Source organism: Fringilla coelebs (assembly GCF_963513975.1).
Source record: "Fringilla coelebs genome assembly, chromosome: 12".
Taxonomy (NCBI): Eukaryota; Metazoa; Chordata; class Aves; order Passeriformes; family Fringillidae; genus Fringilla; species Fringilla coelebs.
In genome coordinates, this window is record NC_140038.1 from 19,364,274 (window position 1) to 19,391,872 (window position 27,599).

Genomic DNA, 27,599 nt, shown 5'->3' on the forward strand with positions numbered 1-27,599 from the left:
GGGGCCGCCGTCAGGCCGGCGGCCAATGGGATGCGGCGGCGGCGCGCGGGCGGGGGCGGGCCCGCCGTCAGCCCGGCGGCCAATGGCGGCGCGGCGGCGGCGCGCGGGCGGGGGCGGGGCCGGCGCGGCGGGCGCGGATTGGCCGCGGCGCGGGTCAGTCCCCGCCCGCCGACCCCGCCGCGAGCCGAGGGGGGCGGCCCGGAGCGAAGTGTCCCCGCTCGGCTCGGCCCCCCCGACCCCCCGCCCGCCGCCGCCGCCAGCGCGGGGGGCGGCCGCGCCCGGGGCCCCCGGCCCGCCCCGCTCCGGCACGCGGGTCACGCAGGTAACCCCGGCTGCCCCGGGGTCCCTCGCGGCGCGGGGAGGGGGGGGCGCGACCCCATGGCCTCCCCTCGCCCACACCGGGCAGCCCCTCCGGCGGGTGCGGGGCCGTGAGGGGCGCACCCGCCGCTCCCTCTGGGAAGGGGTGCGCAGCCCCCCGCCGCCCCTGCCCGCTCCCCCGGCGGGCTCCGGGCCGCCCCCGGGGCTGCCCGCGGAGGGGGGTCCCCGTTCCCTGCCCCCGGCGGCGCCCCGGGTGCCTTGGCGGCCGCCGGGCCTTGGGGCTGTGCGCCGGGGCTTGGCCGGCTTTTTGTGTGTGTGTGTGTGTGTGTGCGCCGCTGACGGCTCCTGGAGCGTGAACTCCTGCGAGGGAGAGGTTTGGTTTCCCAGCAGCTCAGCTTTCTGGGTTACTTCCTGTCCCATTCTTTAGCACTTATCTTTACTTCCATTCCCTGGAGGAGCTGCCTTGACAGGGCAGCGGTCCTGCCGTTATTATCCCTTCAACTCCTCAGTATCCTGGGAGAGTGTCCTCCTTTTCCAGGAGAGATCCCGATTTTGATGAATAACCCTTTTCCTTCCAAATTTGTGAAGGCTTTTCCTATTTTGCCCGGCTATTGCTTTTATATTGACCAATTCTGTTCTTCATTTCTCTCTTTTATGTCATTGTGTGGCTCAGTTCTACTTTTATTTTTTTTTCTTTAGGTTTAAGCTGCCTTAAAGAAGAATTAAAAATAGTGACTCCAAAGAACAAAATAACACAGAAGAGAGAAAACAGCACTCAAAAAACCCCCAGAAAGGTGATGATTCATTTAGACTCTCAGAGTCATCTTAGACACATGGTTTGGCTGGGATTGGGGCCTCTTGTGCTTTTAAGGATTTGAATAGGTAGCATTAGATTTCTTTGTTCTTTTAAAGCCTACTTGCTGTTTACCTTTTAAAGTTTGAAAGCTCTGAATCCCATTTAAAGTACAGTTCCTCTTGTAACACTTTATAATTTTCCGAAATTATTCTGCAAATGTTGTTTTGATTATGAATTGCTACTTAATGGGGGTTTTGTCTTCGTCTCAGGGGTGTCATCTAAAAATACTTTGCTCTAGGTCGTTAAAAGGATCTTTTCTTTAAGTCTTTCCATAAATTTATGGGTTCAGCACTGCTTCTGTTTCTGTTTCAATTCTAAAATCTTTATTGGGCTAGGTCGTGGTAATTGCATTACGTTACTTTAGTCATACCTCACTCCCGTGTGGGTCACTTTATTGTGTGTGTGTTGTAACGGAGCTGCAAAAATTGAAATTAATTTAATTGGATGGTGTCTGCTTACAAGTACTTACTTTTTGGGCTGAGATCATAGAAGAAGATGATGCTGTTGGGTGCTTAAGAGGAAAAAATGAAAGGAGTCATGAAAACCAGTGCTGCTGGTAGGAGGGAGGTTCTGTTTCAGGGGGAGAGCTGTTCGTAGGGAGAATTGCGTGTTCTACGTGGTGAGATGAAGAAATGGATCCTAGGAGAGAGAGTGGGGGGTGAATGATGTCAGTCAGACTTTTTCTGCATCCTGCTGTCAGTGTGCTCCAAAGGATGGAGACTCTGCGCCTTCTTCTAACGCAGGGTCTGTCTTGAAGCCATTTTAATCTGTTTCAAATGTAGGTGAGCTTGGTTTTTTGGCTAAGATGCCCTCCCTGGAGTGCCCTCTGGTCTGTGTTGTGTTTTCAGAGATGTCACTGACTGTACCAAAACGTTGTTCATTGTTGGCAATCAGTTGTTTTTGAGCATTAGCCTGCAGGAGAAACAGCAGTGTTTGTTGCCAACAGCCTTGGTCAAGGCTGGATCATTTTTCCAATACAGATGTCTTTAGATTAAGACAAAAAGTGGCTGCTCTGTGTTGAAGATTAAATAGAAAATCCCTCTGTAACACAAGTGCAGCAAATCCTCGGGAACACTTTGGAAGTGCAGGGAAGAAATTTTCCATGTTATTTTGATAACTCAGGAGTAATGGCAGAACATGTGGACATGCCCAGTGTGATTCCAGGAGGGATTTTCCTACTAATAGGTGAGGCAGATGTGCATCAGTACAAACTTACCAGTGCAGTTATTGCACAGCTGTTTCATCTGAATTTAGTTTATTATAATTCCCTTTTCCCAACCCACCCAGTGCCTCTCGCATCAGGGCTGTAGCTGCTCCGACAGAACACCTCACGGTGCCAACAATTCGTGGGATCTTTGGGATTTATTCACAACAGGAGACCTAAGTTTTCATTTGATTTGTGAAGTTCCTTCCTAGTGTGAAATGCCAGTGCAGCAAAGTTTGATTCAGATGCAGAGACTGGAATTGAGTTCATAGGAATCAGGGAATTAACTTCTGGCAGAAATTTGCACATGGTTGAAACAGGGCACAGAGATCACTGATATGCTGAAGTCCTGCTCTTGATCCCTGGAAGAAATAGAGCATATTGCAATTATAGCAGCCCTTTAGAGAAAGCTTTAGTCTTTAGGCTATATGCTCATTTTGGGTTTGTTTTGCCTCATTGGGAATTCTCAACCCTTAAAGGAAATGTGTTGTCTGAGGGGTGGTTTTGTTTTGTTCCAGCAATGCTTACAGAATGATATTATCACAGTGAAAATCTTGCTTTGTCCACTAAAGACATCCAACAAATTTTGTCCACTTAGATTCTTTCAGGCTGTATTAAATAGAAATATATATCAAATGTACTTCTAGAAATTGTTGGACAACACAAGCTCTGTAAGCAGCACTCAGTTGGTTTATCAGCCGTGCTGGGAGAATTAGGGCTGAAGTGACTCATTTAATGTGGTTGGAACTTGCCATTGGTTCCTGCTCCTGTCATTGCTTGCAGTGTTGTTGTTTGGGTGCTCTAACCATAGTAAATCACGTAAAAATACATAAATCTTAGCAATTAACACTTGCTACAAATTAATTACTTATAAGGCTAAGCTTCCATCTGACTTTAGCTGTTTAAAACTTAGTGATAGCACTACTGGAAGTTGGAGAATTGGTATTTTTTGCTTGGTACACGAGGATCTCCAAGCATGCTGCAGAGCACAAGCTCCCTGCAGTTTGTCAGTGCACATCATGAGGGAGGAGGTTCTGGCTGTGTGAACCTGATGCAGCATTCTCTACTGAAAAGGCTGGAAGGCCTTGCTTTAGCATCAGCATGGAGGTCCTGCCTTCAGAAAGAATTGCAGGATTTTATTCTCGGGGCTCTGCTTGTGCTTAAGGTTGCCAGTGCATGGGTGGGGGTGCTGAGCATGGTGAGTGGATGCTGTGCTTGCTGAAGGTGAAGTTTCCATCAGGTTTGCAGAGCTGAATTTGCTTGAGCTGGGTGATGTCTCTGATTCTCCATCAGGCCCACAGTCAGACCTCACGACCCCTCAGTGAGATGTATAATTGTAGTAAAATGACACCTCTGTGCTTCAGTTTCACCCACCTGCAGAATGTAACAACACAACAGCTACTTATTAGTGTGTAACACCACCTCTAGTTCTAGGAACACCTGAAGTTGGTGGGGCACTTGTAGATTAACTCTTTTGGTTATTTTAAATTTCATATGTCTGAGCTATGAGCTGGCCTTACAGGAGCTCTCACGAGAAATGTGTAACTTTTAATGACACCTTGTGAGGAGTGAAGGCTTCTTTCCTTTGAAGCAGCAGTTCCCCTGTGATGTTTTGGATTCATGCACTGTTAACTCATTGCTTTCAGGCCCAGCAGCTTGCATGTGTTGCTTGGTGATTTTCCTCTCAGCCACAGGGATACCTTGCTTGGTGTCTGGGCTGTAGCATGGAACTTTCAGCAGAAAATATATTTGGGATTATAAGGCTCTGTGAAATTTTGATATTTCACATGTTACTTGCAAACTTCACAATTGTGTTGTGAGAATGCAAATGGCAACACAATTGTTTGCCCTACTGTCTTGTCTGAAGAGCTCCTGGAATAGCAGTGTGAGTGACGGCTGAAATGATGGTTGTGTTTAGTTTGTCAAAAATATAGTGACCATTTTTAAAATGCCACGTGAGTGAGAACACATTTAGCTTGTTCAGGCTTTGAAATGGGTAGGAGAAGTGAGTTGTGAGAATAATGAAGGCTGATGTGATTATCTTTATTCCATAGGGCTTTCCTTTTTTCTGTTGTTTATTTGATTTAAATGTCTCGGAATACTTCAACCACAGGCAACTCAGACCTCCACTGATGAGGTCTATGCCAGACACTAAATGTCATGTGTAATGGTACACTTCCCTTGTTGTACAGAGTTAGGCTGACATCAGTAACCTCTTCTGCTCTTGGGTGTGTAATCTCAGAGTTTAGGGATCAGGTCTTTCTGTCAGGCCATGTGAATGAGCAAAATACTGAATTTTGAGGTCTTGCTTTTTGTACCAACCTTTAACTTTCTTTAAAGTAAGTATATACATATGTTGGAATTAATTTTCCACATGATGTTTGCAGTGACTTTAAAGAAGTGACACATTGATGTGGCAAAGTCTAAGATCTCTTTGACAACATGAGACATTATCAATAGATAATGAGGATGTTTGTATTATTATTTTTATTTAGTGCTGCCTCTACTATAATTATTAGTGTTTTAATCAAACTTTGTTAAGTCATTGAGTGAGGGAGCTTTACTCTTACTAAATATGACTTATTTTTATTAAAGTTGCAGATCTTACTCTTGCCATATGCAGCTAATTTTCCTTTGGGGGGAAAAAGCTTGTTACTTTTTTAGTGGAGCAATCTGTTACCTTGTCTGTAGTCTGTGAAGTCAGTGCAATTCTAATTTGCATCAGCTAATAAAAAATGTGTGGGTTTTAAAGTGAAAATCATGCAAAAATTTAAAAAAAAAAAGGTGAACGACTGATCATCTATGCAAAAAAACAAGGCTAGAAATGTGATCAAATTAGGTCATGGCAGTGCAGTTTTGTGCAGGGCTGTAAGCATATCTGAAGACCTTGTATGTTTTATCTTGGGAAGCAAAGCTCTTGGAAAATGTGCATAAGAGGGATAAAAAGGGCTTTTTTTCATCCTCCTCTTTGAGCTATCATTGCGAAAGGATGATTTTATGTTGCATTAAGTGGCAGAAATTTCAACTTAATCCAAGAGAGAGCTGCACAGTTCATGGAACTGCTCTGGTGCAACTCGTTTGCAGAAGAAACGAGTCACAGTTGGGTTTGTGTGATCAGCTGTACAATTAAGTATTTAATGGTTTTATTGTTTATTACATGATTGCAGTGCTCAGATGAGATAAGGGGGCCTTTCACTAAAAGTTTGCAGCCAAAGGAAATGAAAGGTCAGATAAAGGTGTACAAAGAATTAGTGAAATAACAGTGATGAGTACAGGAGGAGTGGTCTGGGACTGATCCTATTAACTGCAGGTGGCAGGGGGGATAAGGAGGGGCTGCTCTGAAGGAGGGATCTACAGGGGGTGTAACTGGCTTTTGGTGAACCTTGATTCTAAAAGGGTAGTTTTTCTATATGAAAAAAAGAGTGAAGATTTTTGAGCTGGTGGTGTTCTTGTTCTTGTGGAGGTGGCTTTACCTGTTTGTGAAACACGGCGTGTGTCAGCTTGAGCTGTCACATGAGGGACAGGAGACAGGCTGGTGGCTCTGCAAATCCAGCTGAAGGACACAGCTCTGTGCCTCTGAGTCTGTGGGCTCAGGTTTTGCTCTTTACAGAGATGGGATGGAGATTTGAAAAAAAAACAACCCAAACCCTGTATGAAAACAATAATAAAAAAACCCCACAAACAAATCAAAATCCCGCAGAAGTAGTTTGGGAAGGACTAAACGGATCCTGAATGTTTTTCCTGGCATCTGACTCCCACAGGGAGGTGTTGAGCAGTGAGGCAGAAATACCTACTGTAACCTTTGTATCCATGTTTGTTCCATGCAGGAGGGGCAGATACACATAATTATTAGAGGAGGGTGTAGACCATTTCTTCAAGGTATACTCCAGAGAGGGATCACATCCCTCATTTCTCTCGTCTTCCATAAAATATTTTCTGTAGCCTTTTCCTCATGTGGCAGAAGCAAACTCTGCCCACCCCAGCCTCTGGAGGACTCTTTGATAATGACAGAAAACACACTTGGGGTCTTTTCTGACATAGCTCTATGAAAATGTAGCATTCTCACACACAAACAAAGTAGAAGTAAGTAAACCTCTGGCTTTTATTCTTTACAACTAACAAGAAATACCATTTTTTTTAAGGGGTAGCAGGTTGTTTGACACACATGGGCACAGAAGATTATGAACAGTGAAGACAATGAAGAGTGGGACATCCATCAAAGAGTAACAACCTCTTACAAGGTAATTCAGGACCACATTGAGTTTATCCTGTTGTACTTGCAAAATCAATTAAGTAACTGTTGCTGTCCTCCATTTTCATGGCACTATAAAATCATTATAACCAATAATATATAGGTATATTTTTCCCCTCTGTGCTTCCTTTTGTTTTTTTTACTTGCATGCAGAAAGCCAATATGTAACAACCCAAATGCATGCTGAGTTCTGAATGAGATTGATTACAGTTGCAAAACATTAAATATTAAATGCCAAAGGGCTACTTCCAGTAGTCCTCCTTCTCTTCTCCAAAGATTGATGTCTTAAATGGGGCTTTGCAAACACAAGTTTTAAATGATCTATTGAGCAGAAGCAAAAATGTTTTCAAAGCTGGTGTGTACCTAAAACTATCCTGAAACCTTTAATGTTATGGTTAAGTATTCTTGTCATTTGAATTTCATTGCTTGCCATAGGGGTGAGATGGAAGAGTGGATATTTACAGAAACTGTGCAAGTGATAAAAGGAGCTGCCTGACTTTGTCTTCTGCTTTGTATGTTTTAGTACTTATGTACTTTAGTACCAGCTAATTTGAATAAGCTCTGCTAGTCACATGCAACATATGGAGCCAATGCCAATTTTTTATAATGCTGCATTACAAATATACCCACCAGCTGAGAAGTGTGAGAGAGAGAGCTCTGCTTTTCCTCAACCAACTGTCTTCACAGAGAGTTGCAGGGGGAAGAAATACTGCTGGCCCTTCAAATGAGAAATCCCATTTCATCTCTTTAGTCATCCCAACTCTTTTTGTAGCATTTTGAGCAACTAGCCTGACCTTAAGCTTCAGGATCACTTGAGGGCTTGCAAGTATTGGTCCTTTACAAGAAAGGACTGTAAAAAAGGCATCATAAAGTTTGATTATATTAAGTTTTGATCAGGTATTCTCAGTTTGAAAAAAAAGTTTTCATATCCTGTTTTTGTAGGTATTCAGAAACTAGGGCTAAAAGAGACATGGTCTGAATTACAATTTTTTAAGGGTTTTGCATGACTCATCATCATCAGATTCTGTCAGTTTTCACCTGCAAATCCAAAGAAGATCTTGCTCTTGCAGCTGGAATTTCATTACCAGTGCTGTTAGTGGTGTGATGCAGAGTGAAGTCAAGCTAGCTGTCTTATAGGTGAGCATGTTCTGAAGTGCTAATTGGAGTTTAGAAAAGAGCTTAACAAAAGCTTATTAGAGTCAATAGAAATACTTCCATTGTCATCAGATTAACCAAGTTTGATTTTTGGAATATGCTGCAAAAGCTGACCTATTGAGTTGGCAGTTGCTGCTTTGTAAATCCCCTTTCCTCCCAGCCTCAGATAATGAAGTTCACACTGTAAAACAAAACAAATCCAGTTTCTAAGCCATGTATAACATATGGAGCTAAAAAGTCTTCTTTAATAACCCTATGCTGAAGTAGTGATTGTTGCCATACATGGTAAGCTGAAGCATTTATAAATGTCAAAGACAGGCATTTGCTGTGTGTAATTTCCATATTTGCAGGGTAAGTGGGGTCACTGGAGCACCTGTTAATTATAAGTTTATATCTCTCCAAAAAGCAGATAAATAACTTCCATACCATAGGCTCAAGGAGGTTGTAGAAGAGCAAATACACGCTGTGCCTTTGTCTGCAAAGTTGGCAGTGATTGATGCTTTCCCTTCTCTCTTGTCTGTGGGTATACCTGCATCACAGGAAAACAAGTGTCCAGTGGGATGTGGGGAGGTGATTGCAATTTCTTTTGAATGACCTGTGGATCACGAGGATCTGGAAGTCTTTTTGATGCCTAAAAGAAGGTTTAGGTGATGATGTGTGTTGACATCCTAATAAAAAATTCCTGTAAATTTCAAGTTTTGCTTGAAATTAATTTTCATCATTGGAACTTTTCTTTGTACTTTAATGTTGATTAACTTTGCAGGAGTTTAAATGCATTCCTGTTTTTAATCTTCTAGGTCTGTGTTGATATCCATCCACGTTTGAATATTTTCTGAGGCTCCTGTTGCTCAGCATTACCTTTCTCATACCCTGCTTTTATTCTTTCTTCTGATATTCCTTTCTATTTTAGGACTATGGGATATAATACACAATGTATGTGAAAATGCAATCACTTAACTTTGTGTACTGGGGAACAATCCCTAAATACCTGTTCATTTTCTTGCCCCCAAGTAGAACTGCAGGTGGTACTTTTCAAACAGAGCATGGAGTACACAGTATTTCCCTCTTTCCCAAGGTGTTCTTGTTTCTAGGCTCTTTTACAGTGGCTATTTTAGATACCCTTTTGGCCCAGCTCTCATGTACTGTATCAAGGTAATTATAAATTGAATTATTCTGATATATGTTCTCATGTTTGACAGGGCTGTAGTAACTGCACTTAAATGTATTTTCAGGTCTCATCAAATATTATCCTTGTATTTGATTTTTGGAACGTAGAAGTTCTTTGCAGCCTCTGTGTACTAATTAAGAAGTGACTCAAGCCAGAATACAAACAGTAGACTCTAATTAAAAAAAAAAAGAGTGAAAAAGGAAAAAAGATAATTAAAGTTTTCAATTTGAACACTAGTGTTACTAATACTCACACGCAGTAGGTCACAGTATTCTATTGGCAAGATATTTTCACTGAAGCTTACAAGGGATGCATTTCTAGAAAAAGAGTTTCATAGATCAGTTACTGTAGCAATGCATTGATGTTCCCTGTAGCTGTTTGGATCATCCATTCCATAGTTTGGATAATCCATTTAACCAATGTCTCTGGAGGTAGTGATATTCACCACAGTGTGATTTTGAAATGAATGGTGGCTTCTGGAGATTTTTCATTTTGCTCATTGCTCAGTTGCTTTAATTGTGAACTCCTGTTTGGTGCTGTCACTTCTGAAGAAAACATTTTCCTATTTATAACGTGCAAGCGTCATTTTCTTTTGCAGTTCAGTGATGTCACCATGTACTATGATTTTGCTAATAAGAGTGAGATCATTTGGGGTTTATCCTCTGTGTAACATCACTTTTCCCAGCATACAGAGAGAAGTTTTAGGATTAATGGAATGCGATGCTTTCTTTCCTACATACCCATTTCTGATCCCAATCCTAATTTATTCCTGCTTCCCATTGACTGAAGGTGACTCGTGTGAGCTCATGAGGCTCCCGTAAAGGCCAGACTCAGCTAGGATGTTACACCACCACTGCAGGAGGAACCCTGAGCTGCAGGAAGAGTTGCAGATCCAGGCTGCCGTGGCCGCCGGCGATGTTCACACCGTGCGCAAGATGCTGGAGCAGGGATATTCCCCCAACGGTCGGGATGCCAACGGCTGGACCTTGCTTCACTTCTCTGCAGCAAGGGGCAAGGAGAGATGTGTCCGTGTTTTTCTGGAACATGGAGGTGAGTTCCCCACAGAGAAAATTCTTTATACTCATCTGTATTTGTTTTGGTTTAGGGTAATTTTGGGAGAGAGCTTTTTAAGGGTTTTTTTAAGAAAAGTGGATTTAATTGGTTCTTTTCTTAATTGGTTTGGGCAAAAACTTTTTTTTTTAGAAAATTGAAAAAAAATTGTTTATTAAATAATAACACTTAAATAATATTAAATATTAAAACTTCTCGTTGTTTTAAAAGAGATGATAAACTCAGAAAAATCTCTTTTTTAGGTTTAGTTTGGCTTACTTAGACTTTTATTAGTTTTTTTTGGCGTTGGAAATGTTGTGGCTCAGGCCTGGCTTGGTGGGCTATAGCTGTGAGTTGTTGGTGGTTTTTTGGGTGTTTAGTTTAGAGTAGGGTTAAATAGGTTTAAAGGAAAAGGAAAAAAATCTACAGTTTAGGGAACTTTTTTGCTTTAGCTAGTTCAAACTAACTAAAATAAAGGAGTGTTCTGTTTTGCTGTCTGTCTATCTGCAGACAACAACAGTTTAGGAGTAGTAATGTGGAGGAGTGAGTGCAGTGTCTGCAAACAAACTCTGTGCTTCTCTCCCCCCTTCACTCTCTGGAGCAAGTCCTAAAGGTGCAAAACTTATTATTCAGCATAAACAGAACAGATGATTTGGGATAAAAGCATCATATAGCCAACCCAGACATCCTCTGACACTTTTCTGTCCCAGTTTGCCCTGCAGGGCATTCCAACTCTGGTTAGATAGCAAAATACTTCTGGTTATCTTTTGTAATTATTTTTTAGTCTTTTGTTTTTAATATCTGTTTATTTCTGGTGCACACTCTGTGAATGACATCACAGCTTAGCTTTATATTTTAATAACTATTTCCCCCAGCATTGCCTTGGAATTGTTCAAGGAATGAATAAGCATTATGAAAATAGGGCATTATGAGGACTCATTATAAAATGAAATGCACTCACTACAGGGTTCTCTTCTCTGTTAGGGGGTATTATTAGAGGAAGGCAGATCCCTGAATTTAAATCCTAGGGAAGCTTGTTTCAGAATTCTAAAGCAAGTTAACCAGTTGCATTAAAGACTAAATTGAATATAGGCTTTAACAGAATCTGCTAAACTTTATGAAAACAGTCCTCTTTATGCAAGGACTTCACTGTCTGCCAGTCCAGATGAGTTTACAGCTCTCCAGCCACGATGAAACTTTATTTCAAGAGCTGACTGAGTTTTGTTGATTTAAGTGGTACTCATGTGGGTGATGATTATTATGCCTCAGTAGTACAGTCAGAATTTCTCATTGCTTTATCATCTTCCAAGGCCACCTGAAGCTTTAGAAAGGGATCATCCTAATCTTTTAAAGTGGTGCTGGAGAGGAAATCAGTAGATGTTCTCCACGTTCTGATCAGTGCTCAATTCTAGCACCATTCTTACCAGATGAATGATGAGGTGTTCAGTCCCAAGGAAACAGAAATGATCTTTCTGGTGCTTTGTGTATCTGAGCCATGTGGACCCCTTGTGTCTCTCACTGGGTTTGTCAGCTGTATGGATCATCCTGAAAGTGGTGTGGCATTGACAGGCTGTGGTAATGGTACAATCAGTGATTTGTTCCTTAAGAGCAGTGGTGAGATACAGCCTGAGCTACTGGACTCTGTGGATGCACCTACTACAGATTGTAACCACATAGAAAGGGCAAACCCTCATGGTCTTCTTGAAAGGGGGAAAAAATATATATGTATTCATATGCAATATATAACTTTAAATTCCACTTTTTAAAAGTAATATATGCAGATAATCTCAAGCCTTCAAAAGTTTAAGGCTTTAAGTCACATACATTGCTTTTAACTTTTTATCTGTAAGTTTAAGGATTATAAAAAACCCCCAATCCCTTCTGTATTCCTATGTATTTTCATTTTATAGGTTTTCATAATACATAGCTGCTGATGCAGTGGTTTGTTTTTATTTTGTTGTTACTCTTTCCCATACAAAGTAGCAGCTGAATGTGATGCCTCATGAAAACCTGCCAGTAATGAAACACCTTTGTCCTGAGGCAGCTTGGAGTTGAATCACCAGGATGAGAAAGTTGAGTAACAAATAGTGTGAGGTTTAGTCATCCATGGCAGCTTCCCTGCAGCTGAGCCTCGCTCCCCAAAATTGGCACTGCCTGCTGCCTTGCCTCGTTTTCCCTCAAAACAGAGGCACAAAAATAATGAGCATTTATCACATAATAATGTCACAAATGAGTTATTAAGCAGCAAGTGAGTTGACTCTTACAAGCTGAGTTAATCATGCCACCCTCATTAGGGAGAGGTTTGTGTCTACCTTTGCTCACGTGGTCTCTGCTTTTCTCCCTCTGGAGTGGATTGTTTTGCTGCTGGTGCTTAATCCCTGTGGAACAAAAAAAAACATACCTGGGTGAAGGAAAAAGTCCTTTTCTGTTGTGAATCTTATGGTAAAATAGAGAGTATTGAACTATATATTGGTAATAAATTGACAGTGAGAGGGAGCCTGTGGAGTTCTGCGGGAAAGAGGGAATTGAGATGGGAAGCAAGGGGTGGCTGGTGGTGGTTGTGGTTGTCTGGAGGGGTGATGGAGCTGAGCAGAGCTGGGAATATTTTCATGGGGAAAATAGGAGTGGGAAAACCACAGTGGGCTGTTGCTGAGGGTAGAGTGCTGTGCCTCAGATCTGAGATGCTGCAAGGCTCCCAGCATAGCCTGCTAGTGGGATGGAGGGTGAGTTGGGCTAATAAAGGCTGGGAAGGAATCTGGTCACTGACCTGGAAATAAAAAGTAGATTTTTATGGGAGTCATGACCTGTCCGCCTCCTGCTTTTGCTTTTTCTCTTCCATCATTGCTCACCAGCAAAGAAAAGAGCCAGAGGACAGTGTTGTGCATGCAGATTGGCTGATTTGAGTGGAGGTGGTGGAACAGCAGGAAGCTTTTTATTATCTGCTGAGGAAGGAGAGTCAGATAGATGGGGAAAATGCAGAAAAAACAGTCCAGACTAAAGGATGAAAACAGCAGAAATACCAACTAGATACAGAGGGGATAAGTCAAATAACAAATATTATTTAGCAACTGGTGAAATGCAGAAAGTTCATCATAACCATGGAGAACCTTAGTTTTCATAAGAAATAGTGAATTTGACTTTCTTAGTGTATTTGTCTCATTTTGTTAAAGTGAATATTATATGAAGCCATCTCTTCCCACCCATAGAAATGGTCCAGGGTCACAAAGCAACACCAAAACAGAGAGTGTAGTTTTTAGTAATCTTTAGTAATCTAGTAAAACAAGCCTTTTTTCCTTATAGTGTACTTTGTAAATTTTTAATATGACATATAGAGACAGACAATCCAACACTGGACAAGAAATATGTTTTATTAATTTCCGGCTACTGCTATTAATGTTACAACAAGCTAAAACCTTGAAAGTGTCCAGTTAGCTGTCCCTTGGTGATAGCTTCTCAATATTAACTAAGCACTTTCTGGTTATTCATATGAAAATGAAGAAATAATTCACTAAAGCTCCTAGAAATGAAACAGTAAGACAAAGTAGCCAAGCAGCCATATTTATTTATTTTTAGTCTTGGCTTCAAGGTATCTAAATTTTAGTAAGGTCAAGCAGAATCTGGGAGGATCTAGAGAATGCCAAATGCTCACCCCCCTAAGCTCCTAAAGTATTTCTGTCTCTGAACAGTAATGCTTTCCTGGACATCTTCTGTATCAATGTTATCTTAGGAAATTCAAACCAGAAGCTGCATGTAGCCATGCTTCTAAACCTTGTGGTCAGAATTAAGCCTGAGCTGAGGGAAATAAGCTTGAAATAATAGAAGTACTCAATGAAGCCAGAAGCACTGCTTAAGCATTGCTTTCTTGGCTTCCCAAATTGCTGTGATAGAGTGACCTAAGGAAGGTGTCAAGGAAAAAGGAAAACTGTCCCACTGAGCTGTAAATTGAAATTCTGAAATATGAGTCTTTTATCAATCTATATGTTCTCTAGATTGCAGTATTAGAAAGACTTTTATTAACAGTGGACTTTAAATAACTATTTCTAGTTTATGTGCCCAGCTTTCACATGAAATAAAATAATCTCAGTATCATTCAATGCTACAGATTTTCTATCTGGAGTGATCTTGATTGCAGTAATTGGTACCCTTGACAAGCTTTTCAAGGTTTCTGCCATTATATTTTGCCTTATATTTAAGAACATTGGAAGTGACCAAATGCAGTTGTTCATGCTTCTATAATCTGCTCTCCCCATATGAATGGGAAGCTTAGAATGAAAGAACAGTCAGGATGGAGATGAGATAGGGAACTGCTGGCACGTGCTGGCTTGATCCTTTTCTAGCTAAAACTGCCAGGTAGTTTTTACCCCTCTGCAGATTCTAAAAGGTTATCTGAGAGTCATTCCCAGTTCATTTTTACCTTGCTCATGTTCCAGGGGAAGAGAGTTGCTTTACAACATGATACCAATACTGAAAATTTTAGAAAAATCAGAAAAAAGCCTCACAGCAGCACAAGTTCTTTAGGCAGCATCAGCTTTGGGTGTGACTTTTACTAAGACAGGGACTGTGTGGATGGAATTCGTTTGCAACTTCATGCAGGTCCAGCCTCTGCTAAAAGCTCGTGTGAAATTCGGAAGTTTTCCAGGAGGTGGCAGCAGGACATTGATGGAATAGCAACAGACCTTTCGATCCTGTTAAAATTGTTTCTCTAATCCAGAGGCAGACTGTTGGCTCACTAGAAATCCATAATCTTAATGGGAATTACAGTGTATATTCATGAGGTTTTTCTAAGGGGTTTGTTATGGAAAGGTTGGCTGTTTGTGTTGCTTGGTTGCCCAACTCAGAGGCTTTTTTTCCTATCCTTCTTAAGAAACTTCTCCTACGTGACTTAGTAATTTTTTGGTTCACTTTAATGGTCAAAAGCAATGATATCTGATAGTAAGGAAGGTGTGGAAATGTGCTTAAAACTATAGCTAAAAGGCATCCTATGTTGCAATGAAATTGTTTTGTTTGGGTTACAGCAACCGGTATAAAAGTACATACAGGTGCACGTACAAAAGTTGGGCCATATCTGCCTGAATTTGGGAATGGCACTGATTAAACAGGCTTTGGCAATGGCCTGCACCTCATTTGGGGGGAGAAATGATGCCTTGCATGCCTTATGCAGTGTGGGAGTGAAAAGGTACAACTGAAACATTATTTCTTTTAAAAATGGTTGGGTCTGCTATCTCCTTCCCATCATGTCCCTCTTTGTCCCCAGTTCTGCCCCTCAGATTGTACCATCCCTCTGCTTGTTCTCATGCCTGTTACCCACTTTCTTTATCACCACTCAGTGTAGAATAGTCTGAGCTATTGTGAAGAAAGAGAAACTGGGAGCAGCAGCACTTTGAAATATTATCTTTGTGTGGGTTGTGCTGATTCTTTGCTGCATTTTGGACATGATCACAGTGCAGGTTAAGAACACCCATTCAGTCACTGGCTGCATTTTCCTGCTGAGCTGTGGGTGCTGCATTCATTCCTTCAGCTCAGGTTAGTGTGACTTTTCAGAGCACTGAAACTCTTGCTTTTCATGGGAGATTAGGAAAGCTGTCACTAGCAAAGAACTAAACTTTCCTTAACGTATCCCTTTTTCTATGTTTTTCCTGTTCTGTGCACTAGAGGCAGTTCTCACATCTTATTTCTCTCTGTAGCCAGGCTGCATTCATTTTTATGTTGGTTTTTTTTTCTTGTTAGTTAGTTTGTTTCCTTCCTCTCCATCTTCTCTTTCCATTTAGAAATATCCTTTAAGTTGCTGCATCATCTTTGCAGCTGTATTCTCTACTCCTTCCTTCCAGTCTTTTCATTTTGGTATAATATCTGTCTCACAGTGGGTTGGGAAGCTTATTCCTGTTTTGTGTTTGCACCTTTGTGTGTTCAGGTGTGTTCAGTCAAGGGTAGCCTGCAATTAATATTGTGTTTTGAACTTAGAACAGGTCTTCTGGTGCAGATGGCATCTAACTGAGGTTGGGAAAGTGTTCAGACTTCCACACTGTAGTTTGTACCTTGTAGTGTCCAACAGCAGCACCCGTGGATGGTGGAAGGAGAAAGCTCACAGCCTGGCTTGTTTTCTAGCTGAGAAATGGCACCTTGCCTTGGGTAATTAATTAGTCACTTGTATAACAAGTTTGGGTGTCCTGAGGAAATTAGGTAAATTGATTGGATTATTTTAATTTTTAAATTAATAAATCAGTCTGAGTGTTTGTGCTGTGTGAAGGGGAAATAAGTCTGTAATTACCTGTACTCTGCACTAACAGTTTATCTGACTCCTTTCAGAAGTGGGTTTTTACATTCTTGAATTCTTGTGAAACTATAAATTCAGAACAGGTTCTAAACAGATTCATCATCTATGAAAAGAGACTTTATCAAGATAATCTAAAATAACATATATCCTACATGCTTTGGAAATCCTGCAGACCACAGAGAAACATTTTACCTAATACAGCATTACACCCTAAAAACAATACAATGCTGCCAGACCACAAAACATCCGCAATTTGGGACAGCAGATGTTTCTACACATGCTTCTTTTTAAGACCAAGAAGCAACACAAGGGAAAATAAAAAGTTGAATATTGAGAAAGAAATGCAATATTGTAGAGCTGGGGGAAAACTGGATGGACAGAAAGATTTGAGTAATTAGTAATTAATTCCTAAGAGTGCTAGGAAGATGTGGAAAAGTATTTGTCAAATGGAAACATATGTATGAGAAACAAAAAAAAAAAAACCAAATTTTTCTAACTTGTTCTTAAATACAATTTTAACTTTATCTTAAGAATAGCATGTTCAGGAAAGTAAGAATTAGTTTGAAGTACAAAAAATCCTGTCATGCTATGCCTGGAAATACTAGCAATTACTGTTTGAATTTATTTTTTTTTAATTTTTTTTTTTCCAGCCCCGGATTACCGTAACACCTTCTAATTATTTTTAAATTTTATTTTAACTTCAGCTGATCCCACAGTTAAGGACTTAATTGGAGGCTTCACTGCCCTGCATTACGCAGCCATGCACGGCCGGGCGAGGATCGCGCGCCTGATGCTGGAATCCGACTACAGGAGTGACATTATTAACGCCAAGAGCAACGACGGCTGGACTCCCCTGCACGTCGCTGCTCACTACGGCAGAGACTCCTTTGTCAGGCTCCTCCTGGAGTTCAAGGCTGAGGTTGATCCGCTCAGTGATAAAGGTACTACACCACTCCAGCTGGCCATTATCCGGGAGAGGTCAAGCTGTGTGAAAATCCTCCTGGACCACAATGCCAACATCGACATTCAGAACGGTTTCCTGTTGCGATACGCTGTGATCAAAAGCAATCACTCGTACTGCCGAATGTTCCTCCAGAGAGGGGCCGATACAAACTTGGGGCGCTTGGAAGATGGACAGACACCCTTGCACTTGTCTGCTCTTAGAGATGATGTGCTTTGTGCACAAATGTTGTATAATTATGGAGCAGACACTAACACAAGGAACTATGAAGGACAGACCCCACTGGCTGTTTCAATAAGTATTTCTGGAAGTAGCCGACCCTGTCTGGATTTCTTACAAGAAGTGACAAGTATGTATGTAAGAGAAGTTAATCACAGGACACAATGTCCTCTAAAAGCCTTCTTTGAATTTAGCCCCCAGGAAAAAAAAAAGCTTCCCCTCTGCCCCTTGATGCTTTTTAAGTGCACTAGAAAATTTCTGGGAAGGTGAAGGGATTGTGATACTGGGAAACTCTTACTCGTCAAAGGAGCTATGCTTAATTTAAATTAGTTTTGTTTAAATATCTACGGGAAGCATTCATTTTAAAAGAGTGAACTGTAAAATCTCATTTTATTTCTGGCCTTAGCACGTAAGATTTTTGAGTTTGGTTTTGTTGTTTGTTTAGGGGTTTTTTAGTGTCTTTTGTTTTGCTTTTTTATTGCCATGCAAATCCTCGGCAGTTGATGGCTTTTTCATCTGCGCTACAACTAGGGCTGAAGAGAGCTTTGGCTGCTTTGTGTTCTCCCACATTCCCTCCTTCCCTCCCTTAAACCAGACAAAAAAAATGCCACAGTTCATTCCTGCAACTTGAAGGGATTTCATGTGCTGTGTAGCTTTGATTTGATTTTGTTGATGTCTTTGAAATACGAGAGATTTTAACTCATCGTGACTTCAGATATTTAGAAGAAGTACTGGGCTCCGAATTTCCAGATCGCTTTTGATTCCCAGTTTGGGGTGCACTAGATCTACTGAAAGTTTTCCTCTCTCAATATGGAATGCTGTACTAATGTTTCATAATTATAGTATTTCCTAAAGCATTTAGGAATTGCTGATAAGCATTTGGCAGAGTTTGCCAATTCAAATATGTTAAGATGGCCTGGTAAATTCTCATCCATCTACAATGATCTCTGCCCTACAAAGGATGGGGTGTTTCATATAACCTTTTTTGTCCCCTACAGCTCCTTTTATTTTTTTGAATGTGGTAATTTTTTAATGAGAATTAAATAACCTATATACTCTGTAAAGAAACTGAAAGTCAGTGTGGGCTGGAAGTGAATCAGCTGAGATCTGTTGTCAGTAGCTGACACAAATAAGCATTTGGAATTTCCTTTCTTTTTCTATAATGATTTGTGGTGTTGATTTTGTTCATATCTGAAATTGAAAGAGAATTTCTGGAAAGGTGGAAGTTGGTAATAAGATATACAAGCAATTAGGCAATTTTGGTTTAATTTGCCTGCCCCTTCTCATTCAAACACATTTCTTTCTGGTTTCCTTTTTGGAAGCCTCTCACTATATAGTTGCAGTGTCAGGGATTTTAGGAGATGATATAATATCCAGACTTGCAGTGTTTCAGTCTTAGGATGCATCAGTAAGCATGAAAGCTTAGGCTGCTCCCCTGTTTCCTCAGTGTCTAAAGACCAAAGGAAACAGGTACTGTAACTTTCAGCTTGCAGATTCCTTACTTTAAGGGCTTAATGTTAAGTGAGAAGTAAATTCTGCTGAAAAAAAAAAAGTAGCTTTAATTTGTGGCCAGTGTAACAGTGTTGGAACTGTCCCAGTTCTGTGCTGTTGGAGGGAGAGCTGGGAAAACAGTGCTGACAAAAACAGCTCTCTGCTTCTGAGCAAAATAATTATCAATATATGTTTGCAAACCACTGTAAACAAACTCTGCTGCCCTTTTTGTAAATATCCAAACACTGTCTTCCCTGCTTTTCATGAATAATTACTTTAATAAGATGCTGTATAAGAGATGAGATGGATAAAGAGCAAGCTGGCATTTTGGTAGTGGAGTTCCCAGTTAAGTCTGATTGTACAGGGAACTGTTGAGATCTCATGCTGTAGTACTTTGGGGAAGAATCTTGTTTATGAGTCTACTGCAATATGTATTTTCTAGAAAAAAAAAAATTTACAAAATTTTTGGACAATTCTTCTGTTGGAATTCTTCCTGAAACTCTTCTGAGGTTGGCAACAGTGCCTTGTTCGTGGGGCTTAACGGGCATTTCAGTTTATTTGAATCTTACAGTAAGTGATTTATATAGAAATCCATCGCTGTAAGTTTTATATCTGCTTCTGAAGTTTTGAAGAGTATATTTGATAGTAAAACAGGAATTAGTTTATATTTTTACAGTAGATTAACATTTTTAAGGCTAAAGATTAATAGATATTAAATATCAAAGTTATCAAACTGATCTGTGTCTTCAAGTGAAAGCAGCTGCATGCTGCATATAAATGGGATACTATTTAGTAGTCTACAGGTAAGCTGTGAGTAGCTGGTTTTTTTATAGTTGGAAAACGTATTTGTACAGTTTCAGTTTCTCAGAAAACATCATTTGTGAATTTCTTTTTGTTTTGGTAGGTATTGTAATCGGTAATAATGGCAGCCTTTAGCCCAGGTCCCCGGTTGGGAATTACAGGCAAGAAACCAAGCTCTCAGAAATACTCAGTATTGGCCCTGAGAGTCTGCAAGAAGATATTGGATTTTGGGGTTTGACCCTGAAGGTCTGATATTCTTCCTGGTTACAGGTAGAGATTCCTTTGCTCCTAGAATAATTCCAAGAGGAAGTTATTCTATAGTTGTCTTTCAGTATTTAAGCACAAAGCTGGAAGTTAGGAACAACAAGAGTTTTTGACCGTGAGTCTCTGTTGACTTGGTGTTCAGACTTGTGTGGTTTTTTTTTCCCCTCTCTCTTTTTTACAATACAAAAATAAGCAAAGTCTCCTTGGGGAAAAAAAAATACTGAGGATGAAAACTGTTCAATGATTTTATTAATCACCTTCCTTCTCCTTATCTGTATTACACTTTCCTATTTCAAAAAACATTTATTGGCAGCCACCATAGTACCTAAGATTATTTGATAAAGAGTTGGTTTGGAGCAGTGTAAATGTTTCCATTTTGACGTGGTCTCTAATGCAAATTAAAGTAGAGAAGCATGTATATGGTATATAGAAAGACAGAGATACATACAGACTATTATTGGTAGTGTATATATTTATAAAATTACTGTGCAATCACAGCCCTGGATGAAATTATTTATTTTGAAATTGAATGGGATTTGAGAAAATGAAAACTTATAAAACGAATGTGGGAGGTAGAAAAACACATAAGGGCTTAAGTAAACTTCAAGACATTAGAAATTTCAATTAGGATCTTTAAATAAGGGAATTTTACAAAAGCCTGGAAACTTCCCCCTCCCCATAGCCCCCCTTTAATTGAATTTGTGTTCAGCTCAGGAGCAGGAGAGGCTGTGAGGAGCTGCTGGTCTGTGTCGAGGCAGAGCTCAGGAAATGGTCTGGCCAGAGCAGTGAGATGTGGCTGGTGTGGAAACAGGTACCAAAGAACCCAGTTCAGTTCTGGAACAGCATCTAAAGGTCACCCAGTGAATTTACCTGCAAGTGTTTCAGCTGTATTCCTTTTCTAATTTTTCAAAGGGCAGATCTTTGACTTTGACTAGAAAGTGTAATTTTGTGTTTAAATTTATATAGCACTGTAAATATACAAAATAACTGAGACAGAAGTTCTGTTAAGGAAATCTTTAGTCCTATACATCCTTTGTCTCTATCCCTTGGCTAAATCAAAATAACTTTTCACTAGAGTTTTATTTTTTAACTGGAAGAAGATTTTTAAAAGTTTCTCTCTGCATAGTTTTAACTTTCATAAATACGGAAGAGTCATAGTGAATTAAGTCGATTTCTACATATTTTATTTCATGGATAATTGCAAAGGAAATGGTATTTTCATGTTTGCAATAACATAGCAGATCTTTACTGGAATCTCAGGCTTTACTTGTTTCCTTGGGTGCTGCTGGAAATCTCGCAGTGATGATTGAGGTCTGCTTTGTCATCCAGTTACACAGGGAACTGGGATAAGGGGATTATTTTATCATTTTCTACTCTACAGTTGCCTGTATTAAGTAGTTGAATCATATTGTGTAGGCATATAAGTTATTTACTCTGAAGGAATTTTTTTAAGAGGCCTTCATAAAAAAAAAGTTAAAGACTATTTTTATATGTGGCACTTAAGGTACAGCCATGCTTTCCTCCCGTTTGTACACCTATGCTCTACCCTGAAAAAATAATTTTAAAATAGCATAACAATGCATCTTAAGCCTGTCTTGATGTTCAGAGCACTTTACTTACTGTCTCCTAAAAATAGATAAGCATTATGGTGTTGAAATTCTTAGCTGCATTTCCATAGCAATTTCAGTGGAACTGAATTTACAGAGATGTCACAAAATTGTTTTTAAAAATACCTTTGCTAGCATATTCAAATCTTAGTTTCATTGCCAAATACACCTGCTAAGTATGACATTGAGCCTTACTGATATTCTGCTTTTTCATATAGGAATTTTCAGTCCAAAATAGTACATAATTTCTGTGCCAGATAGACTGAAATTTAATAGACATCTAAAACTCATTGTGGGGAATTATTTTTCAGAGACCAATGAAAACATATGTCAGGCTCAGACATTCTAGCAGAGACATACTGAACACAGAATTAAATTAGAACTTTTAAAATAGCTTGTATGATATCCAGTTAAAAAGCTCTCCATGTCCTGTCGAGCTGGAGGAATTTGTTCACGCTCTCAATGCATACTCTGTAATTCTACACTCATCCATGCCTGTCTGATATTAATATTTTAGACCTATAGATTTTTGATATTCGCTTTTTCTGGCGTTTTGAATGCTGGCAGTTATTCCAATCATCTCCAATTCTTCTGCAGTTGTATTTCACAGAGTACAAGCAGTGCATTTCCTAACCCGTAGACCTACTGCACTGAGCAGCCGAGTTCCCCTTGGGCTCAGCCTCAGTCACTCCCTAGGTGATCCCAGCCTTTCCCTGTGATCCCATTTTTGTGCATCCTCCCCAATGTGTTTCGTGGCTGCTGGGTGTGAGTTTCCAGTTGATAACTTCAATTATCTTTTTCATTTCCCCCCCTCAAAAAAGCCAACAAATTCAGAACTCAGTTTAATTGCTGGCAGTATCTGCATTCCCTCACCGCTGTGAAAGAAGGGATGGGTTTAAGGGCTTGCTGCAGAAATAAATACTTTTCCTGATATTCTAGAGGAGCTGAGCTGTTGCCAGCATACATCAGCCTGGTTTCAACGTATTTTGTAGAATGTTTCAGAAGATTTTTATTTTTAAGTTCCCTTTGTAGCTTAAAAAGAAATTACCAAATGGTTTCTCGCTACTGTTTTCAGCCTTTCAGAATTCCCAGGAGGGGCAGAGGCTCAGTTTGAGAAATACCACTCTAAGGTTTTTTAGAGAGATGCATTAATATTGTAGGGAAAATTGTGGGCGGCTTCTGAAATATGTCACTGATGTTATTTTTCATTCTTTAATTTCTTCAGAATCAGCCTATCCACTTGAAACCAATGGCACTGATTGTTTGCTTTAAAAGTACTTTTCTTTTAGTAGTTAGAACAATACATCAGAGGGGATCTTCTTGCAGCCTACAATGTATTAATTTCAGTTATTCCCAAGTTTTCTCTTGGGTAACAGAAAGGTCAATTCATGATTGTTGCACTGTATTTTTACATGGATTTTTTTGCTCTTTATCTGCAGTGGAGGAAATGGGTAGGGATTCCTCTTTTCCAGCTTTACAGTACTGGATTAAAGTACCCAAAAAAGAGTGTTGTCAGAGGTATCACAAATATGCCTTAATAGTCCTTAAATATAGACTTACTGGGTGAGTTAATGTTTTATTTCTTGGGGAGCATTGTCAGCAGAGGGAAGGCACAATTATAAATGCAGAGCAGTTTTTACAGTGACACAGTTCTTTGGCCAGGTAGAAAATCCTAAATGGAAGTTTTGTCTGCCTGTGTGATACAACAGCAAACTCTCAGATACCATACCAGAAAAATCTTGAAACTGCAAAAAGAAAAGGAATGGAGTTTTGAGTGGGAATTTAGATTATTTGTAATAATTTGTTGCTGTTAAAACATGGGGTTTTTTTCCTTTGCTTTACCAGCAAAGGCTGATCTTTTAATAACAATTTAAAAGGCTCGTTTCATTTTTCAGGTAAAATAATAATTTAAGTGGGGAAAACCTCAGAAACTTTGTTAGCAGCTGAAGAACTGATTTAGGAAAATGCTTAAATTTTATACATACTGAAGTCTGCTGCATCTAGATTAGAAAAAATCAAAAAGCAATTCCTCTTGATCCTTTAAAGTCATGCCTAACATTTCTTCTCTCTGGAAGAAGCTTTTCTGTCAGGTTTGGGGCACTGTACACAAGAATTGCATTGGTGAGGATTTCTGCTTTCCCTTCCAGCACAGAGCACAAGCTCTGGAAGGCAAAAGATGAACTGTGCTTCTTTTTCCTGTAATTATTACTTCTTATTTATTTGATTACTGCTTTAAAGTTTGCAAAATAAATTGACTGCAGTATGGAATGGTTTGGTGAACACATGAGCAAATCCAGAATAAGAGCAGCAAGGTGGCCCTTCAGGGATGTGCTGGATGTTTTTAAGGTGATCAGTAGTTTTATGTGGCTGTTTTGCATGATAGCGGTAATTAGGCCAATCGTACCTTTCATGTTTGTGGGGTTTTTTTGTTTCTTTCTCTTTTAATTCTCTTCCTTTCCAGCTTATTTGCCTAAATAACTTCCCAAACTTGTGCTGCAGGATATAACCAAAGTTGCAACTTCCTAATCGTTTTTAAATAGAACTTTATTCATCATTTAACTTGTCTTACTTTGCCAAGTTACTAATAACATTTTTCATTTGCCAAACTAAGGTTCACTGACATCGGTCCGTAATCCTTTATTTTTTTTTTCTTTTTCATTCAGATGCAACCAAGAATGAGTAAGTGTTCCAGACACCGTTTCTAATAAATCACAAATGCATTAATAACCCTGGAATTTGCAAGGCGTGACCTAAGACACCAGCAGCCACTAGATGTAGCAACTGGTGCTTAACACTGGAAATGTCCATTGTTAACACATTCCCAGGAAATATTTTTTAGGCTTATCAGGGGAAAATGTCATACATTTGATAATCAGGTCTTTTTGAATTAACTGATGACCAATTTCTTCTGGGTATTTTAAGTTGTCTGTTCTTTTATGTTCTCAAAAACCACGTAGGATGTTAATTAAAAGGCATTTATTTCTGAAACCAGAAATCAGTGTCTCATAGCTGATTTATTGTGTACTCTACTACAGAAAATACACAAAGTCCTCTAGTCCTTTATCATTTCTAATGCTGCTGTTTGCAGTGAACTTTTGCTTTCTGAACCCTGTTTTAAAGCATCAAACTGTTTCTTTATCACCATTAAGATTGCTTGGTTTCTCACCAAAATAACTTTCCTTTCCCTGAAGTTTGAACAATCTGCTGTTGTCTGAGTTGCCTAAATTCTTTCCTTCAGGTGGGAAAAAATTTGCCAAGAAGAAACCACTGGTGGATAAAGTAACCATTGGTCTGTGTTCTAAGTAAGGGATGAAGGATTTAACTAAAAATAAATTGACATTTAGGTGGTGATAAGTATAATAAAAGTGTTTTCAACTTACATAAAGGAAACTCAAAATTTTCATGCTTTTTTTAATTTCAAACCTAATTTCTTTAAAAGCAGACTGAGACTATTTTCATGCATTACTTCTGCTGGCTTGCCCTGGATAATTTTAGTGCTTAAGATAAATCCCAGTGTCTAAAAATCCCTACCTGTCTGTCAGCCCATTTCTATGGATACCAACAGAAGCACCTACATTGTTCAGGGTGCTGAGTATATTCAATTTTACATTCATCAGGTCCCATAACCAAGTCTTGGCTTGGAGGAAAAAAAAAAATTAAGAAAAAGAGGCTTACACAGTTAAGTTGATGATCAAAATATTGATTAGCACAGCTTTGATGTGTTACTGGAATAACTCCAAAAAAGCTGTAGCAGAATGAGGAGAAAGCACAAAAGCAGGCAGTTTGTTCAGAGGTTTGGAGTGGTTCCCATGGTGGGGGTTGTTAGCTGGAGTTTTCAGCTTTGGGAAGAGGTACCAAGCATGAGTGGAGGATGGAGGTTTATATAAAGGTATGTAAAACCATGACTGGCGTGGGAACAATTATTCATTATTTTCCTTGTAACTCAAAGAATGGCAGGCATGCAACAAAGCCATCAGGAAGCAGATCTAAAATAAATAAAATTACTTTGCAGTTTTCCAGCCAACGCCTAATTATATTGTGAAATTTGTTGCCACAGGATGTTTTGGATACTGAAAGTATGAATGGGTTCAAAAAACACTAGACAGATTTACAAAGGGCAAGCTATTCACAGCTATTAAAGACATAGATCTGTGTGCAATCTCTGGGCTAGGAAGGCCCAAAGGCACCAGTGCTGAAAGCTAGAAGGGTTTATTGGGGCAGGATTTCTCAATGTCTGTTGTTCTGCTCTTTTTCTCTTTCTTTCTTCCTTGGGATCCATTGCTGGGTTCATTCAGATACAAGACTTGATTAAATTTTCTGAGATTATTTTGGATAGAGGGACCAAACCTCAACTGTTTCTCAAGGTGTTTGATTTAGAGCAGCTTCCTGGTAAGAATGAGCTTGAAGGAGAATTGATTCTTTTGGAAAATCCTTGCCAGGCATGCTGAAGTTTGTATTTGTCCTGGTTTAGGGCAAATTTGGGAGAAAGGACAGCCTAGGACAGTGTGATAGCAGTAAAGCTTTTCCTCTGTGGACAGTGGTTAATTCACATTTTCATCCCTTTCTGTTAGATGAGGGTTTGGCTGCATCCAAAGCCCGAAGGCTTTATCTTTTCATTAGAAGGCAAAGAAAACCCCATTCTTTAACTCTGGCACAGCTATCCTGGAATAACTTTTATAAATCCTCACTCTCTAAGGGAACTTCCTCGTCCTGTTACAGCTGAACTTAGAAGTTTCTGTCTCATTGTTTGAAAGAAAAGCAAGACTGAGGGTTTTTTCCCCAAGGATAGAAAAAAAATCCACAAAAAGTTAAATGGAGGAGTTTTGCTGTTCTCTAATGCATAAGCATATGTTGCCACCTGGTGGGAATCCTCACATGGGTGAAATCACTTTACCCTGGCATCAGTAAAATTATGTGCACATAAAAATGTTTTTAGGATTCATCCCTTGATTTCATTGAGTTCATTAAAAAGGTATTAACTTGTGATTCTCTTGTAATTTTCCCATTCCCTCTCCCTCTTAGGAAACAGCAAACCCCTGTCATTTTGCAGAGTAAATGATGTCTTAAAATACATTTAAAATGTGATCATTTTATTTTTATCTGTTCCTTTTGTCTTTTCAGGACAGCCCAGAAACTTGCAAGATCTATGCCGAATTAAAATCCGTCAGTGTATAGGCCTTCAAAACCTCAAACTGCTTGATGAACTACCCATTGCCAAGGTCATGAAAGACTACTTAAAACACAAATTTGATGATATCTGATACCCATGAAGAGAGGAACTGTGAGCAAGTTTAGTTCTATTCCAGATACTGAAGAGGCTTGTTGCCTTGCACAAAGTATATCCTATGCAAATTCTGATTTTTCTGTGAAGTCAGAAGGCAGGTATACACTTCCTTGGGTTTTTTATACCACAGGCTAGAAGGTCTTAATTTTTGGTTTCTTGGTCCAAGTTTACAAGGTCCAAGCTTTCTATACAATATTGCATTTTAAAAATTGCTGTTGGTTTTCTGTTTGTTTTCACATTATGTGTGCAGACTTGCCGTGGAGATGGAAGGCAGCCCCTCGAGGGAAGTGCTTGGTTTGAGTTGGCATGCTGAGCAATGATGCAAGAACATAAAAGTCTGGAAATCAAGGCACCAGTCCAGCAAAAGGATACAGATAGACCTCCAGAGCCCCATTTGATAGGACCTCTGTCTCTGCCAGGTGTTTGTTTTAGCAGGACAGAGGGAAGAGGGGATAATCGACGTGTCCTTGGGTACTGTATGAATATAATTTGGAAATTGAGGAAAAAAATGCAGTTACCCAGATCAATTTGAGGGTCTATGGGTCTATACATTGGCTTTTTTTTTTTTTTTTTGGCATTTTTCTTTTCCTAATTACTGTAGTTGGGATGCCCAGAGAATTCAGGCCCTCTTTCCCAACATTCCCTGTTGAATGGGGCTGTTTGTAAGTCTGTTTTTACCAGTGACAGTACACTAC

The 27,599-nt window shown here is 39.8% G+C and overlaps 1 protein-coding gene across 2 annotated transcripts; it reads left to right on the top strand.

The window, feature by feature from the left end:
* The first annotated feature begins 184 nt into the window (after positions 1–184).
* On the top strand, positions 185–27,037 carry ASB7 (ankyrin repeat and SOCS box containing 7). Of its 2 annotated transcripts, none has more exons than XM_084213797.1 (6): positions 185–322; positions 1,018–1,112; positions 6,521–6,619; positions 9,743–10,003; positions 16,982–17,587; positions 26,742–27,037. In XM_084213797.1, exons 4-6 carry the CDS (start codon positions 9,793–9,795, stop codon positions 26,879–26,881), a joined length of 957 nt encoding a protein of 318 aa, XP_084069923.1. In that variant the 5' UTR covers positions 185–322; positions 1,018–1,112; positions 6,521–6,619; positions 9,743–9,792; the 3' UTR covers positions 26,882–27,037. The 2 variants fall into 2 exon arrangements, with proteins under 2 accessions (XP_084069923.1, XP_084069924.1); XM_084213798.1 differs by having other exon boundaries at positions 16,982–17,591; positions 26,742–26,891.
* Positions 27,038–27,599: the final 562 nt, after the last annotated feature.